At 38.7% G+C, this 16387-nt stretch overlaps 1 protein-coding gene across 2 annotated transcripts in view; it reads left to right on the forward strand.

The window, feature by feature from the left end:
* LOC122073690 overlaps positions 1 to 16387 on the forward strand; it is a 41153-nt gene that overhangs the window by 9341 nt on the left and 15425 nt on the right. Inside the window, exons 7-9 of one of the 2 annotated variants that reach the window (XM_042638316.1) lie at positions 269 to 320; positions 8733 to 8798; positions 13083 to 13231. In XM_042638316.1, coding sequence (XP_042494250.1) covers positions 269 to 320; positions 8733 to 8798; positions 13083 to 13231 — 267 coding nt within the window. The remainder of the gene's footprint in view (positions 1 to 268; positions 321 to 8732; positions 8799 to 13082; positions 13232 to 16387) is intronic. The other variant, XM_042638317.1, reaches the window with a different exon arrangement.

Genomic DNA, 16387 nt, shown 5'->3' on the forward strand with positions numbered 1-16387 from the left:
CCTGCACTACCATTGGCCCTCACACACTCGCATGAACCGGATTCCCCCATAGGAAACACTTCCCCTATATATATATATATATATATGCTTGAAGTTGTGGGAAGAATTTGCTTATTTTTATCACTTTTTGTTTGAACCAGATTTTTAAACAGATTTTTTTTTTTTTTTATTTTTTATTTTTTTATTTTATCTGGTAGGAACTTTTTGGTCTTGATTTTGTTAGTCATAATATCTATGTGTGGCTTTACTTACTTTTGTCTTTTTCTAGGGGATCGGGTGAAATATGTCGGCCCTCCTGTATGTGTAGAAGCTGATAACAGGTTTCCATCAATTCTTTTCCATCATACAATATGCATTTGTTATGGATGTCTGTCTTTCACTTTTAAGTGCTGCAGCCTTGAGACATGCTTTTTCTTTCTGTTCTACACATCTCCTCTCTCACTTTCTCTAAATACATGTGTGTGGGAATTATTCTGCTGCCTTGTCCGGAACACCAGGGCCCAGGCTGCTTGGGAAAGACATTATTATAATCATTGGCTGAAGTGCTCATTTGTTGCCCTCTTCCCCTTCTAGTTTGATGATGAACCACAATTTCACAAATGAAATTAGCTTGATCAGGATACAAACATATATGAACAATCACTAAATCAACAAACATGAAAGCACTGCATCTATGAATCTATTACATTGGCCCTTTGCTGCATGGGAATTGACAGAGAATGTAAAAATGAGGCACCATGTGAATAGATCCATCGCCACCCTTAGCTAATTCATTCTCATGTGTGTTGCTCAATCTTGGGGCTGTATCTGGAATATTTCAGTGATGGCTGCTATGAACTAAGCTCTTCACATGATGAAGTCCTTTTTCATCCATGAGTCACCAACTTGCAACTGATCTGATCTGCATCCTTGTAGTCAATGCTATACCTCAATGTGAACTACTCTCTGGGCCCGTTTGATTTTGTTTCCAGAAATATGTTTTTCCGTGCTCAGAAGCGGAAAAACAACCCAAGAAGCGTTTGATTTTTCTGTTTCATTTTACTTGTTTTTCGAAATAGAAATAGAAATTTATGCCTATTTCTGTGTCTAGAAACATGAATGGAATAGGAGTGGAGAAACAAGTCAGACTTATTTTTCTGTTTCTAGAAATAAGCGGGAGGGACAAAATTTTTGAAAAACCCGATACTTCATTCAACCTACCCCAACCCCAACCCCAACCCCAACCCCAACTCCAACCCATTGTTGAAACTTCTCACTACCCAGAAGTGGTGAATCCAACATGGTTGTGCGAAGCTCACAGTTTCGGACTGCCTTTATCCTTTTGAAGCTCATCTCCACGAAGCATACTTGCAACTCCAACGTCGTGCATTCACTCGTGAGCTGCATACAAGCAACGTTGTGCCTCCATTCGTGTCTTGAACCAGAGAGTACACCTACCGCACTGTTAAAAACGTGTTTGGAAGCAGAAAAATCAAACACCTTTTCCGTTTTTGCTGTTTCTAGACACAAAAACAGCAGAAACAAAATCAAACAGGCCCTTTGTTCTGCCTATATTGAACACTTCTCTTCCCCCAAGGACTTGAATAGGCGACTTGGATATTACCGTGTATTTGTAGTTCTCAACCCATCTCCAGGTTCCCCAATGAACTGCCGTCAAAGTTAAAGATCTGACACTCCAGAAAGGAAGTGGAATTCATTCAGTAACAATTGTAGAAGTGATTACTTGCAAGAATGAGAATCCTCCTAGTCCTTTTGATTCCGGGTGAAAACATGGAGCCCCAAAGGATGTCAAAGGTTGATGCCTGTTGAGCTGCACTTATTCCTGTATAGTCATTGATTTGGGTTTGATTCTTAAAGAATCCCTAAATGTCATATTGTTCCTCTAGCACTACAAGCTCCGAACTCCTCATTATGCTGGAATTTTCTGAATTATAAGTAAAGGGAAAGCTTTGGCTGGCTGGTCTATTTCTTCTTGGTTGAAGGGGTTAAATTTGTAATGAAAAGAGTGAATATTCCTGTCAAAGCAGGACCTGAAGGGGCCTTATTTGATTAACGGATGGCCTCTAATTGCTCTAAACTTCTTAGATTTCTTTTGTGCCCTATAGCTTGTTTCATCTTGCTTCCTTGTCAGAGTTACGTAAAGAACTCTCACCCTATTCTCCAACAATCAAGTAAACCCTAGGTTGACGCATTTTTAGGGATAGGTTTCCTTGCCAAACATCCTCCCAAAATTTGACCATTGGACTGTCCCCAGTCTCTGATAGACTGATCCTTAGAAAGTCTAGAAGCAACATGAATGTTCTTTTCTGTGGGCCTGGTAACATCACACATCACCCTATTTACTGTACTTTTCTCAGTTGTTTGTTCCATGATGCTTCAGGTTCCCTTGGGGAATCGTCTACTTATAGATACTGTGCGGTTTGAGTGGCTACTGGCCTTCTCTGATGCCTAATCTGTTTAAGATTCATCTGATTGATGGGATATCATGTTTGGTGTCATGTCCTGGAGTTTCCTTTAATAAGAGCCAGAAATGAGAAGGAATTTGTTCTTTCTGTGTTGGACCCCCCCCCCTTTTTATGGGTCAATATACCTGTGAATTTTTGTTATGGTTCGTGGTGACATTGTCTGAAGGAATTGCTTCTTCTTGCCTCTTGATCTTCATGCTATGATCAACCTCTAGATATGATAGTTGCAGTTTTTGAATTCTGATAGTTTGATGAAGAATGACTAGATCAATCCACAGGTGATGAGCTCACTTATGAGAGAGGAGGAAGAGATCTTGATCTAACTGTTAGATTTATATAAGATCTGATCTCAGATCTAATGGTCAGATTTTAGAAGGATAGCAAGCTGATCCCAATAATTCATTCCTAGGCAAGAAAAGTAGAAATAAAGCAATATAGATAATTGATATTGATGAGGTGGAATGGAGGAGAGAGAAAATACAGACATTGGTTTAGGAGAGAAAATAGGGATTGAGATCAGGAATCGATTGGGGGGGAGAGCTTACTGAAATATCAAGAGAGGAGAGAAGAAATAGGAGAGAGATCTGTCCCAATCAAGAGAGGGAGGGAGGGAGGGATATTGAACTGCCTATCTAATAAAGACTCTTGAAAGCTAACACTCTAAATTTATTTACTAACTAGACAAGGACTCTAGAATCTAGATTCCTATCTCTCTTACTAACAACTTGTTACCTATGCATGACTAGAATAAAATAAAATATTTTAAGATCTAAAAATTGTACTCAATGCTAAAAAGAAAGACTTACTAACAGCTAGATTGACCCTTGTTCTAAATTATCAAAAATCACTACTTTTCCCCCCACTTAAATTTGGTTGCATAAAATCAAATCTATGCTAGCTATGCTGAATCTAGACCACTTGATCTGGATCTTGGATTGCTTCTGTATGATGATTCCTGCATTGTTATCACTTGAAGCATGGCCTTTGTTTCTTTCTTTATAAAAAATGAAAATGAGAGAAGAGATTTGATTTTGAAGAAGGGGAAAAAGGTAAAACAAGAGCATACAGAGCAAGGCCAAAAGAACCTGGCCCAAGGTAAAAAATGGGAAAAAAACCTGACACAAACGTCACCTACTCCCATGAATCACAATACTCTAAAAGTTCTGACAGGACAAAAACTTCTATGAACAGAAAGTCTCACATGTTTCATGACATCACTACTACATTATTAGATCTCTACTTGAAAGATTGAGAGGTCTTTCCTCTCTGAAGAACATTTTTCTCTACCTGCAGGTTCAGCCTTTTGATTTGTGAGTTGTGACTCACCCTTCTCCTAATAAGATAAGCTGGCTTTGCCTGGTATCCTGAAAAGTCATGCATCTAGGTCCATCTAAGGAAATTGGCCCAATATTCTTTGCCACCTTCATCCCTGACTTTGAAGCTGTAAGGACTAGTCTTTTTCTTATCAGGAAAAAAAATGAAGATCTTCTGACTTCTATATTTCATTGATTGGATAATTGGATGTGAGGATTCTCCTATCTTCCCAACTGCAATGCAAGACTTGAGGAAAGTTCCTCAGGTACGACTGATGTAGCTGGGCTTGGCTGGGAGAGAACAAACATTACCTAACCTACTGAGTAGCCAGAATCACAGTGATCAACATACACAGAATCAGTGGGCAGTATGTATCAATAGAATTGACTTCTATTCTGGACGATGGATTAGGCTGATATCCCAGTTGAGTAAAGGTCCTTAAGGGTAGGTCATGCACCTAAAATATTAGATCCATCCACTGGTTGGGAAGTTGGAATAAGAGAAACAGATAAGAACAGAAAATAGAAGGTTAAGAAAAGAAAATAGAAAGCAATGAGGAACTCATGCAGCCTTCAATCCAATGGTCTGATGGAATTCAGACTGGATCGAAGGGGACAGACAAGGAAGGAAGTAACATATTAAAAACTCAGATTCATCTGATGGTTAGATGTTCCATAATCAGGGGCTGAAGATTAAGATTTATTGCTGTTAAACAACACCTATCACAGGCACTTAACTGGGATGGAAACTTCAGAAATGGTTAAGACTTTGTAGAATAGCAGTAGTTAGTTATTCAGGCACAAAATAGATACTGATAGTAGTATATTACCTGGAAATAGCCCACGACATAGGTCGTGTGATTGCTAAACTTTACAGGACAGAATCACTTGGAAACAAAAGAAAAGAAGAGAAGATAAGAAGAAAAAAGGAGGGAGGGACAGGAAGGGCCTCTTACCCATTGTCTCTCTCCATATGCTGTCTCCACAGCAACTGATTCACTCAGCACACAATGCAAAGCTCCTTCTTTCAAACACCGAAACCAATGGGGAGATCCCCCCCTTTCTTGTATTTATAATAATGTAAAAATTCAGATTACAAAACTGGTAATCCGTAGTGTGCGTGGGCTACTTGAAGGCTAAGAAACCAATTTCAACATTACGAAGAAATAGAAACCCAACAAAATAGAAACTCCCAAGATTCTATTATAATGAAATAAAATTTTCTAAAACTGGAAATAAAAAATAGTTAAGGACGTCAATAAGATCTTGCATTGAAGGCCTTCTTGTAAAATGCTGGCCCCGAAGGAGGTTCTTGCCTTTTGAGAGAGAATGAATATAGGTGGATGTGACCTTTGCTGGCAAATCTAGTTGCGATGCCATGGGAAATCTTGCTTTTGGTGTTGCGATCTACCACATATGGATGGAGCTCTAAGCTTAGATCCTTTCACTGCAAATTTGGGACTTCATCCTCTTTGAGGTCAAAAGCAAGCTATTTCTGCCCCCCCTCCCCGTTTTTTGACTCCCTAGGACTAGACTCATTGTTGGGCCTCCTGTTCTATGTTGCAGCCTACTCAACCCTCCCCCCTAATGTGAAGGCTAGGCTTTGTTTCTTGTATTATCTTTCATTGAATATCTCCAATGGGGCCTACAAATATCTTCTAAACTTGATTTTCTTGCAGGGCAGAAACGCCTGAATTATTTCCCATGCAATTGCCAATGATGGGTCCTGCCAAATCTAATAAATATTCTAAAAATTCTTCTCCACAAAATCTGTTCCTGGGTCCACCATAACTCCCAAAATCATCTACTAATGATGCCTATTTTTGGGGCAGGATAAGGCTGTAACAGTGGGCTTAAACTTGACCAATACATGGCCCACATATGGGCCTGAACAGTACTGCAACAACTGTTCATATAAACAGTACTATATGACTGGTAACACGTAAACAGGTCACATGAACGCACATGAACGCACATGAACAATTTTCTCCCTTGAACTGCATCAACAATATTTCATTCCATTCCACGTCCTCAAGAGCTCTGGAAGCCTACAACTCTTTTACGTTGACGATTTGACCACATGCCATAGTCTTGATGAAATTCTAATGAAAAGAAGCAGCACCTTCTTCTTAGTTGACCTGCTCCTGCCTTGAAAGCTACCTTGAGTCACAGCTTGTTGCTGGTAGGAACCGGGTTGGTCACCCACCTTGATTGCTAGTATACAGCAACACAGCTCAGCCTTATCCCAACTAAATGGGCTCGGCCACATGGATCCGAGTTAGGTAAAAAAAAAAAGTACACACACACACACACACACATAGAGCACCGCAACACCTTTGAAAAATCGGCAACCTGGTTCTTTGCCCTCCAAGCAGCTTTGTTAGATGCCATACTAGGGTTAAAGACCTATCTTTTGCATCTCTCTCCTTACCAGCTCTGTTACATGCAGTATGTTGCTGCATAATGGTGCAAAGGGGAAAAAAGGGAGACCCTTCCAATTGAGAAAAAAAGAGTTCAATGATGCTAGAGATCCCCTCAATTCACCAAAACACGATAAGCGGCCCTCCCACACCTTCACCCACAGATAGGCCAGTTTCCTATGGTAACCTTTGGAATGGGTTTCTTAATTCAAACTTTTTCCCCCTCCATAGTTGTCATGGTGATTAGGCAATCCAAGGTGTTGGAGGGGAGCCTGGCGACAAGGTGCTAGGTGTGCAATATATCACAATGTAATATAGCAATGGTACTTTTATGTTATTATTATGGTTGTATGGTTGTAAACAAAGCATATTCATAAAAAGAAAGCAATAGACATAAATCAACATAAACTCATTAACTTTCCTTTCTAACGTCATTTGTGGAGCATCAACATGTTCATTTTGGGCCGATCCCAGGATAAAATATAATTATACAGTGCTTCAATCAGAGATACACCTGCACAACTTATTGTAAATCATAAGAAAGCGAAAGAAACCATTAAGAAATGCTGCTATTACTTAATGCACAATTTTCTGATCCACCTGTTATATGTTGCCTCAATCAACCGTTGCATATTTGATCATCAATGAAGCACATTGTGCATGCAAATAATTTAAGGGTAATAGTCTCACCTCCGGTATGGAGCATACTTAATGAAGCATCCAGGGGAAAATATTCAAGTGTAGAGGAAAAAGATAGTATATTTCCTTTAGTGCTAGTTCTTTCTTGCATTATATCTATCCTGCACAACATGTTTTCTTAAAGATCATTGCGTCTGGTAACCTTTAATGAACAATTTAGTTGCAAATTGAACACAGAAAGGTTAAAAAATAAATGAACATGTTGATGCTCCACAAATAAGGTCGGAAAGGAAAGTTAAAAGAAAGAAGTTACACACCTTTGGAAGTAGCTTGAGATCCCAACTGTGAAGATATCGTACCTAAATCTCAGTTCTCCCTCTTCGTTTCCTTCTTCTTCCTCCTTGTTCTTCTTCTTCTTTGTTTCCTTCTTCTTCCTCCTTGTTATTGTTCTTCAATGGTTTCCTCCTCCTTCTTCGTTTCCTCCTTATTTGATTCCTTCTCTCTTCATTTTCCTTCTCTGTTCTGATTTTGGGATTGACATTTGGGGATTTTGGGAAAGGTATATGGTGTATGGTTTTTGGTTTGTGGTTTTGGTTTTGATAAAGTTAGTGGTTTTAATAAATGTAAGTGGTTTTAGTTTTGAAAAAGTTAGTGGTTTTCATTTCAAAAAGCATGTTACAATAACTGTTGGATTAAGCAGGGACACGTGTCGACTGTGTGCCAGAATTGGTAGATTAGGAATTGGAGACGAGCCAAATCCAGATATCATCTTCTACATCTGAAGATGAAGCTTGATAGAGCCTCTTTACACTGGACCAAAATCTTGACACAGGCAAGTACGTCCCATTGTGATCCTTTGTCTGATGGAAGTGCCTTACTCAATTATACTCAATGGCTTTGGAAAGTGCATAGGACCCAGCCTGCAACATGATGTTGGGGCCTTGAATCCATTTGAGCTGTATGGAATTCATGTCTCTTATCAGAGTGAACAAAGGAGAGCAGAAATCCAGACTGGGGCTCTATTTCAGTGGTCCTACTTTCCAAATTGGTAGATATTTAGATTGTTTCAAACAAAAAAATTCTGAGAAAGAGACCAGTCTGATATTCTCACAACTAGTTGGTCTCTGAAACTCCAGTCCAATACGACAAGGGTTGTAATGTGCAATGACTAGAAATTGCAATCGGCAGCTGGCCCATGAGGCATTTCCAGAGGGGGAGTGAAGACTCCTTAATGCCTCGTGGTTCCACTCTGAGGATGGTTCACCTGCGGAATAATCTAGAGTAAAAGTTCCTCTTCACGTACCCATGCCCTAGCAACTTGCCATTCCAAATTGTAAAGAAAAAATGTGTAAAGGAATATTTGGCTACCAAAACATCATTCCTTTGATTTGGATTACCACAATGAACACATAGAACGACAAAATTGTGAGCAGTCTTTGGTTCAATTAGACGAGTAACTTGTTATTCGTCTGCTGGTTTGTTACCTGTTGTAGATGTTTATTAGAGTCAGTCAGACTTTTCTAGTCATTTTTTCCCCCATATAGGGAGTCAGTGCTTTGATTTGATTATACAGACATCTTGTAATAGAATACATGGTGAATAGAATTGTTGTGATGTTGCCCTGTGTGCATTTTGGATTTATCTTCTTTTTAATAAGACTGATCTGAAAACTATATTGTTGGTGTCAAAACAAACTAATAAGAAGTCAGTGTCACATGGGTTTTCTACGATTCTTAGCCAATTTATTAAAAGGAGGTAGTTGGCCCATTAGCTGGTTGGCTTCCATAGAGGGTCATTTCATAGGTGTATTTGTTCTGATCCTTCTTAATCATCATCTCGTCACCGATGAGCTATGACTTCATCGAAGAATCATTAACATATATATTGCATCACAGGATCATATTGGGGAAAATACCAACTTCTGATGGTCCAACAAGTGCTTATACCATTATTCGTGGCAGGTAGGTTGGTAAGTCTTCGTGATATGTAGAGGACAACTGTTAGGTTGAGGTTGAATCACATCTTGTTCTTGGCACTTTACAGTGCATTTGCTAATTATGTTTCATTTTGTCTGCAACAATCTGAAATGATTTCTTTGTTTTGTCAGTAGTCATTGATAGTGAACCTATGATACTTGGGGATAGTTCAAGAGGTTGTGTGTTCATCCATTCTCTAAGGTCCTTGAATGAATTGTCAGTTATGCCCTTGAGCAGTGTGTATGTGCTCATCTTGACGTGTATAAGAAATTGTAGATTCTCACTGAGGGGGGTTAAATAAAATGTCTATTTTAACCAGGTGAAAACGACTAATTCATATTCCTTAGGTTTAGAGCTTTAGGGTTATGCACCATATGAAAGTAGTGCTGCCTGACCTATCACAGCCTTTTACTATGTAGATGTATATATCATGGTCCTACGCTTTCTTCTTCAGGACATCAAGAAATTGTCAACTTCATTATGGTTAGCTCTTCATGTAAAGATTGGGCTGCTTGAAAGAGGAACCATAGTAATTAGGTAAGGTTATAGAATACCCTTCCTGTTGCCCCTATATTTTAATTTATTTTCTATGTACATAGTCATTACAAATGGATACATCATCTACAAATATAATTAAGATTTGTCATTCTTAATAAAGTAAAATTCTAGCCATTTTAATTTTAAGAATAATTTTTCATTGTTGTCTCTGAATTGTATTCATGGTTGGTAAGTACGACAAAAAAAAAAACTCAGCCTTATCCCAATTTAATGGGGTTGGCTAGAAGGATCTGTACAAAACAAAGTAGGGAACATTGAGGTCCAAATAGAAAAGGAGAAATGAGAAATAAGAAAATAAGAAATTATAAAAGAGAAATGAAAGAGAGATGAAAGTAAGAGAAAAGAGGCACATCCCAACAAGGTAGGAGAAACTCAGCTAAATGGGGTTAGCTACATGGATCTTTGTCTTCCAATAGGCTTTATCCGAGGTCATACTTGGGACAAGAACTCGACTATGCATGCCATTCCTCACAACTTCTCCTATGGTCATTTTAGGCTTGCCTTTGGATCTTTTAGCTCCTTCAATCATAACTATATCACTGCTCTTTATTGGGATGTCCCTAGGCCTCTTTTGAACATGATCATACTACCTCAATCGATTTTCTTGGAGCTTGTCATTAGTTGGGACAACTCCCAAATCAGCTTTAATACTTTCATTCCTTTATCCTTCCTAGTTTTTTCGCACATCTATTATAACATCCTCATCTTTGCTATACATCATAGCTTCTCAATATGACACTTCTTTACTGCCCAACCTTCCGTCCCATGTACACAATCCTATAGAACTCCCTTTTAAGCTTTAAAGGAATACATTGGTCACACAGCACTCTGGTCACATCTCTCCACTTCATCCATCCTAATTTAATTCTCTGTAAAACATCATCCTCTATTCACCTTCTTTTTTTATGGTCGACCCCGTATAATTAAAATAGTCACTTTGCGGTCTCTCTCTCAATTTTCACCTTGTCATTATCGCTCATAGTGTGACTAAAGTTACACATCATATTCTCCGTCTTCGATCTGCTAATCTTAAACTCTCTTGATTCCAAGGTTGATCTCCATAGCTCTAACTTAGCCTTAATCCCTGCTTTTGTCTCATCCACCAAAAAGATATCATCGGCGAAGAACATACACCATGGGACCTTGTCTTGAGTGCTCTTGGTTAAATCATCCAACATATTCACGATTGTTAAAGAATAAAGATCCAAAATATCTCACTATGTTGCTTCATGAGAAATCAGGACATCTTTTGATGCTAAACTAGTATGCCATAAGTGATCTTTATTTCTGAAAAAGAAATTCTGGATAATTGGTAGAATTTTCTGTAGACAACATTCAAATGTGGCAAGTAAATGGTCAATACCCTTCACTCGGAGGAAGTTTGGACCGATCTGCTGATTTGAGGGGAATGTAAGGACTGCTCACACTTGAATCTCTAGTTGGAGGGCTTTTAGGTTATGCGTCTTCTTAATTGTTATGGTGCCATGTTATGCAGAGGGCACTTCATCAATTTAAGGTTTAGTTTTCTTGATGCTATACATTGGATCAGAAACATGTCAGTGTTATGTGAATCTTCTCAGTGAAGGAAAGAGTTCTCTTGTTTTCTGCTGGTCAGACTTGTCAAAGTTTAAATCAGTGTCATATGGTTTGGTTTGGTTAATTTTTCCTTCTTGGACTTGGTGATGGTAGTTGTGGTTGTGTCCTTTGGAGGAATGTTCATGTTCGGTGAAAGTTCCATAGTTGTCATAGTGTCAAATTGATCTAAGGCGGTGGAGGGGTGGCTAATTGATTTGGCGATGAATCGTCCGTTATGGCGGTCAAATCGTCCATGTCTCATTTTTTATTTTTCCTATTTTCTAAAGTTATTTAGTCTGCTATTTTTTTATTTCCCCTATTTTCTAAAGTTATTTAGCATGCTACAAGCCTACAATATATACCCTATAACATATAAAACCAGCATTAAGTAACATCAAATCATCAAAAATCAACATAGCCCTATCAAAATCACTCTGCATTTTACAAAAAATCGACTGCCTAGTGAATCAGGCGTGACTTGGCGTCCATGGCGGTGCCATAGCGACGCCTATCAGCCAATGGCAACCGCCATTTGTGAGTCATGTAAATCGTAGCACTGCCATGAACTTCTTTTTCTGCTAGGATGCCAAATTGCTGCCTTGGCGACGCCTAGGCGACGCCATGACAACTATGGGTGAAACCATATTAACTATTCTGTGAAATTGTAGTCTTTTGCTAGCATGTAACAAGCAATGCTCTCTTATGTAAAATAATCACAGCAGTTTCATATCCACATATGTATATCACTATTAACAATATGTTTATGCCATTTGTCTTTTGCATGCACTCCAGCTTAATAAAAACACTTCCTGTTTATGTTCCACTCTTATATGGACTATATTATTTTGCAAATGTATCTTATATGACCATAAGGACTTATTCACCTTTTGAATCTCCTGATGTCATTGAGTTAAGATATCTTATATAAGTAGTGAACACCAATGCACTGGGCAGTGTCCTTGTTACATGCTATACTTTCCAGTTTCTAGATGTTTAACTTATGATATTCTATTAGCCACACGTGACGTGTTAGTCCTATGGAACTTCATTTTAGATGTTGCAGAGTTTTGAATCCATAGCAGTTGCAATTTATTAGTTTGCATAAATTGAAAATGTGATCAGGGTAGATTCTGTGATGGCCAACCCTTGACTGGAAATATTATAAATGCTGGGGGTGTCAATGGGCTGGGTTAACCCAGCCCCAACCCGAAGGTCTCTTAACTCAACCCAAGCCCAGCCCAGCCCAGCCCAGCCCAGCCCAGCCCTAGGTTGGGCTGGGATATCTCAGCCCAGGCCCAACTCTGTCGGGTTTAGCCCAACCCAACCCACTCCTGATGGACCCTGATTGGGCCAAGTATAACCCAATTCAGTCCAACCCAATACTATCGGTTACTTGGTTGCTTGATCTTAGTGCATTGCAAGAGGCCAAAGACCAAAGTTTTCGTATATGTGCAGATTGTGGAAAACGAAAGACCTTTTTTCTATAAGTACCCATTAATAATTATTAGCATATTTATATGATTATATACTTAATACACATGGTTGGGTTGGGTTGAGACCTCAACCCAGGCCCAAACCAACCCTACAACGGGCCTGAAAATCTCAACCCTAACCCACCCTATGGGCTGAAATCTCAGCCCAAGCCTTGTTCAGGCTCAGGGTGGGTTAGGGATGATTTGGGTTGATCGGGTTTTTTTGACACCCCTAATAAATGCCATTCTTACATATTCTGTCTTGGCAAGTACTGTAGAGCAAGTTATGACACAAATTCATACCTATGAATATATATAATTTTTCAATCTTGGCTCTGATTTCAAGCTTGGAAACACCCAGAAATTTTATATTCATCTCTCAATTACATTCCTTCTACGCTATCTTTTTTACATTTCAGACTTCATTGATGCTTCTTTTTATCTTTTATGTTCTTTTTCATTTTTTAGATCATCCCTCGTCGAGTAAAATTTATACTGAATTACTGATTTCCTTTGGAAACTGTTTACATTTCTGTAGTAGTTTTGTTGTCTTCAGTACTTCTTAATAAGCTTTTTCTTCTGGATGTTAGCAATGTTTCTTATGCTTGGATTCTTAATTCTGATGTTTTCATCAGCAAATAATTAGAGTTAAAAACTTATGCAGGTCTTTGTCAAGCGGTCAGCGTGGGGAGGTGTATGAGGTGAATGGGGATCGAGTGGCAGTCATTTTAGATACTGAAAACAAAACAGATGGGGATAAGGATGATAAAAGTACAGAACAAGCTGCACAACCTTCAATTTATTGGATGCATGGTGAGCTTCTCTTTCACATAATCACATCAGTTAAATTCCTATATTGCTGCTAAATCTGTTATGAAATTGTTAAAGTCTTTTATTATGGTTCTCAGGAGTTGGGAGTACTTTTTTGCTCGGTACTCTTCATGGTTATAATGGATGGAAACCTAAATGCATGATAAAATTTCACTATCATGAATTATTTGATGTAGATTTAAAGTTGTAGACCTCCATGACAGCCAATATCTTCACACCAAAGTTTTTATCCCTTTTCTATTATTTATCTTTTACTGGTCAACATAATGTCTTTAAAATAATGACAAAATGGCCCATGTGATAGTATTTTTACTGGTTGATATACAGAGCTGCAATAACTATAGAGGCATAAAATTATTGAGCCATACCATGAAGTTATGGAAGAGTGTTATAGAAACCCACCTGAAAGGAAACTACGATTTTAGAGAACCAACTTGTTTTTTTGCGCCAGGAAGATCCATGATGGAAGCAATTTTTGTTCTTAAGAGGTTCATGGATAGATGTAGAGAGGACAAGAAGAATCTCTATATGGTCTTTATTGACTTAGAAAAGGCCTATGACAGGGTCCTTAGAGATTTAATCCGACATATTCTAGAGAAGAGAAGGATTTAAGTAAATATGCAGACATATTAGAAATATGTGTGGTGACATGGTGACTAGCGTAAGAATAGTGGAGGGGGCAAGGATTAAAGTATCGGTATCAGTCGCCGTATCGGTCGGCCAAAATTAAGATACGTATCGAAGGGTATCGTATCGTATCGTATCGGAGATATGCTAAAGATACACACAAATGGATAGGAAACAATTTTTTAAACACTTTTGCATAAAGAATTTGTTAAAAAAAAGCTATTGATAACATGTATTATGCATAAATACTAAATTGAGGGTATCGCACGAAGAATTCAAGGTTTGTAGTTTTTCCATAAATTTAAAATCCTTATTCCCAATCTTGATTTCCACTTTAGTTAGAGAGAAATATGGCTGGCAGCAACTGTGGAACAAAAACCCCTCAAAAAATTGTGTTTTTCTGAAAAATTACCCATCTTAGCCATTATATGACCGTAGCGCACTGTATCGATGCATACCGATACTCACCGATACGTACCGATCGATACATATCGATACTCACCGATACATACTGATACTCACTGACACGTACCAATAGATACATACCGATACTCACCGATACGTACCGATATGTACCGATACATACCGAAACGTACATTTCACTTCGATTTTATATTTTCTATAGAGTCGTATTGGTGCATATCGTATTGTATCGATGTGTATAGTGGTGTATTGATGCATATCGGTATGTATCATGGGATATATATCGATACGAAAGGATTTTAAAAATTCCATGTATCGTATCGGTCGGATAAATTTAAGATACGTATTGGAGGGTATCGGATCGGTATCGGAGATACTTTAAACCATGGGAGGGGGGATATTTCTCTGTTTTCTGGTGTGTTCCAAGTTCTGTCTGAAGTTTGATCATGAGTTTTTGAAGACCAACATCAATACCTGTTAGTGCTGTTCTGTTCAGAGACCTGTGGCAGCTTGAAGGAGTAATTTCTGGGCAGCAGTGTTGATATTATAAGTCCCTGATCTCTGAGTCATCAAAGTTCATCTTTTGAAGGCTTCATTACATTCATACAGGGTCCTTGAACCCAAATTTGATGGCCACCCATGAAGCTTCATGGAAGATTTCCAGAAGTTTCCTATTTTGTGAGTTCAATCAGGAACCACCATATCTCATCAAGCAGCCACCTAATCGGGCTCTAATATTGAGGTTTATTCAAGGGACCTGCAAGGAGCACCCAACCAGCTTTTGGGCCAGTTTCTTGGCCTGGTTTGTAAGTTCTACGTCTGCCCTAATTTAACCTATTTTCCAGATCTGATAACTTCATTCAATTCATGTTCTGGGGTTTATGGTCACATAACAGGACTTCTGTAATTGATGTCTGAGTTATTTTACAGATCAGTACTGGTGGGTGGTCACTTATTGTGCTGTTAACCCTACGGCGATGGGCCTATTTTCTGGGTATTGTTTTGGGTTCAGCTTAGTGTTGACAGTGTTGTGTTGGAGTTATTAGATGATACTGGGGGTGGTTACATCTGTAACCAGATTTACATTAATAAATGGACCAATGGATGATGACCTTTTGCTTCTTCTTACGTTTCTGCATTCTGATTCATCCAGATTTGGCTAGTATATTGAGTGATCTTGTGTGTAAGGGGAATTCTGTACAAATAATATCCCAGTCGAATCATTCTCATTTTCTGGATGTTAGTTGCTCCAGACATTTTTGCATGCACTCCTTGGTTGGGTTTTTTTTTTTTTTGGGGGGGGGGGTGTTGGATAGAGCAATGTCCCTGACAGAATCCCAAACTAACCCAAATCAGATATTCAACCAGACAAATATCAGAAAAACCAAACCTTCTCAGATGGAAGCCAAATTTTGAAAGAAGAGAGAAAAAAAAATTCTCACAAAGAAGATGAGAAAAATCAGAAAAATAAAAAAATAAACAACAACATACCTGGAGAGAGGGGAAGGAACCTTCGCTGGAGGCCGCCGAAGAAGAATAGTTGTCGCCGGAGAAGAATTGAAGGAGGAGGGACTGCTGGAGTGCTTCACCATCGGCTGTGGAGCGATTTGGGGTTTTGAGAGAATATCTTTTTTTTTTTGGTAGAGTTTTAAGTCATTAGTTTTTGATCCAGTGTATTTCATGTAAGAATCAACGCTAAACATTGTATTCCCTTCAAAAAATGGGAATGACCCAATGACTAGATTTAAAGTAATTTGAAACTTAAGGTTTTCTGAATCTGAAACCCTATAAACAGAAAATTCAAATTAAAATCAAATTTGGCCAATAGAATGGTTGAATTCAAGGTAATTTCAAAATTTCAAATCCGAAATAGAGTAGTCGCAGAAAATAGGGGATCTTCAGTAACAGCCAGTCAAAGCCTCAAGTCCACCCCAAACTTGGATCGAGTTCCTCTCTTAAGGGGGCCTTGAAAACCCCAAAAGGGTGGCCAAATCTGATCAGCAGATCCGTATGCGACTGCCATGAATTTTGGGCTGGAAAACTGGCCAAACAGGGGTGCTGGGGTGCCAGGGTGCCGCAGGTGGATAA

This window comes from Macadamia integrifolia, chromosome 3 (assembly GCF_013358625.1).
Source record: "Macadamia integrifolia cultivar HAES 741 chromosome 3, SCU_Mint_v3, whole genome shotgun sequence".
Classification (NCBI taxonomy): domain Eukaryota; kingdom Viridiplantae; phylum Streptophyta; class Magnoliopsida; order Proteales; family Proteaceae; genus Macadamia; species Macadamia integrifolia.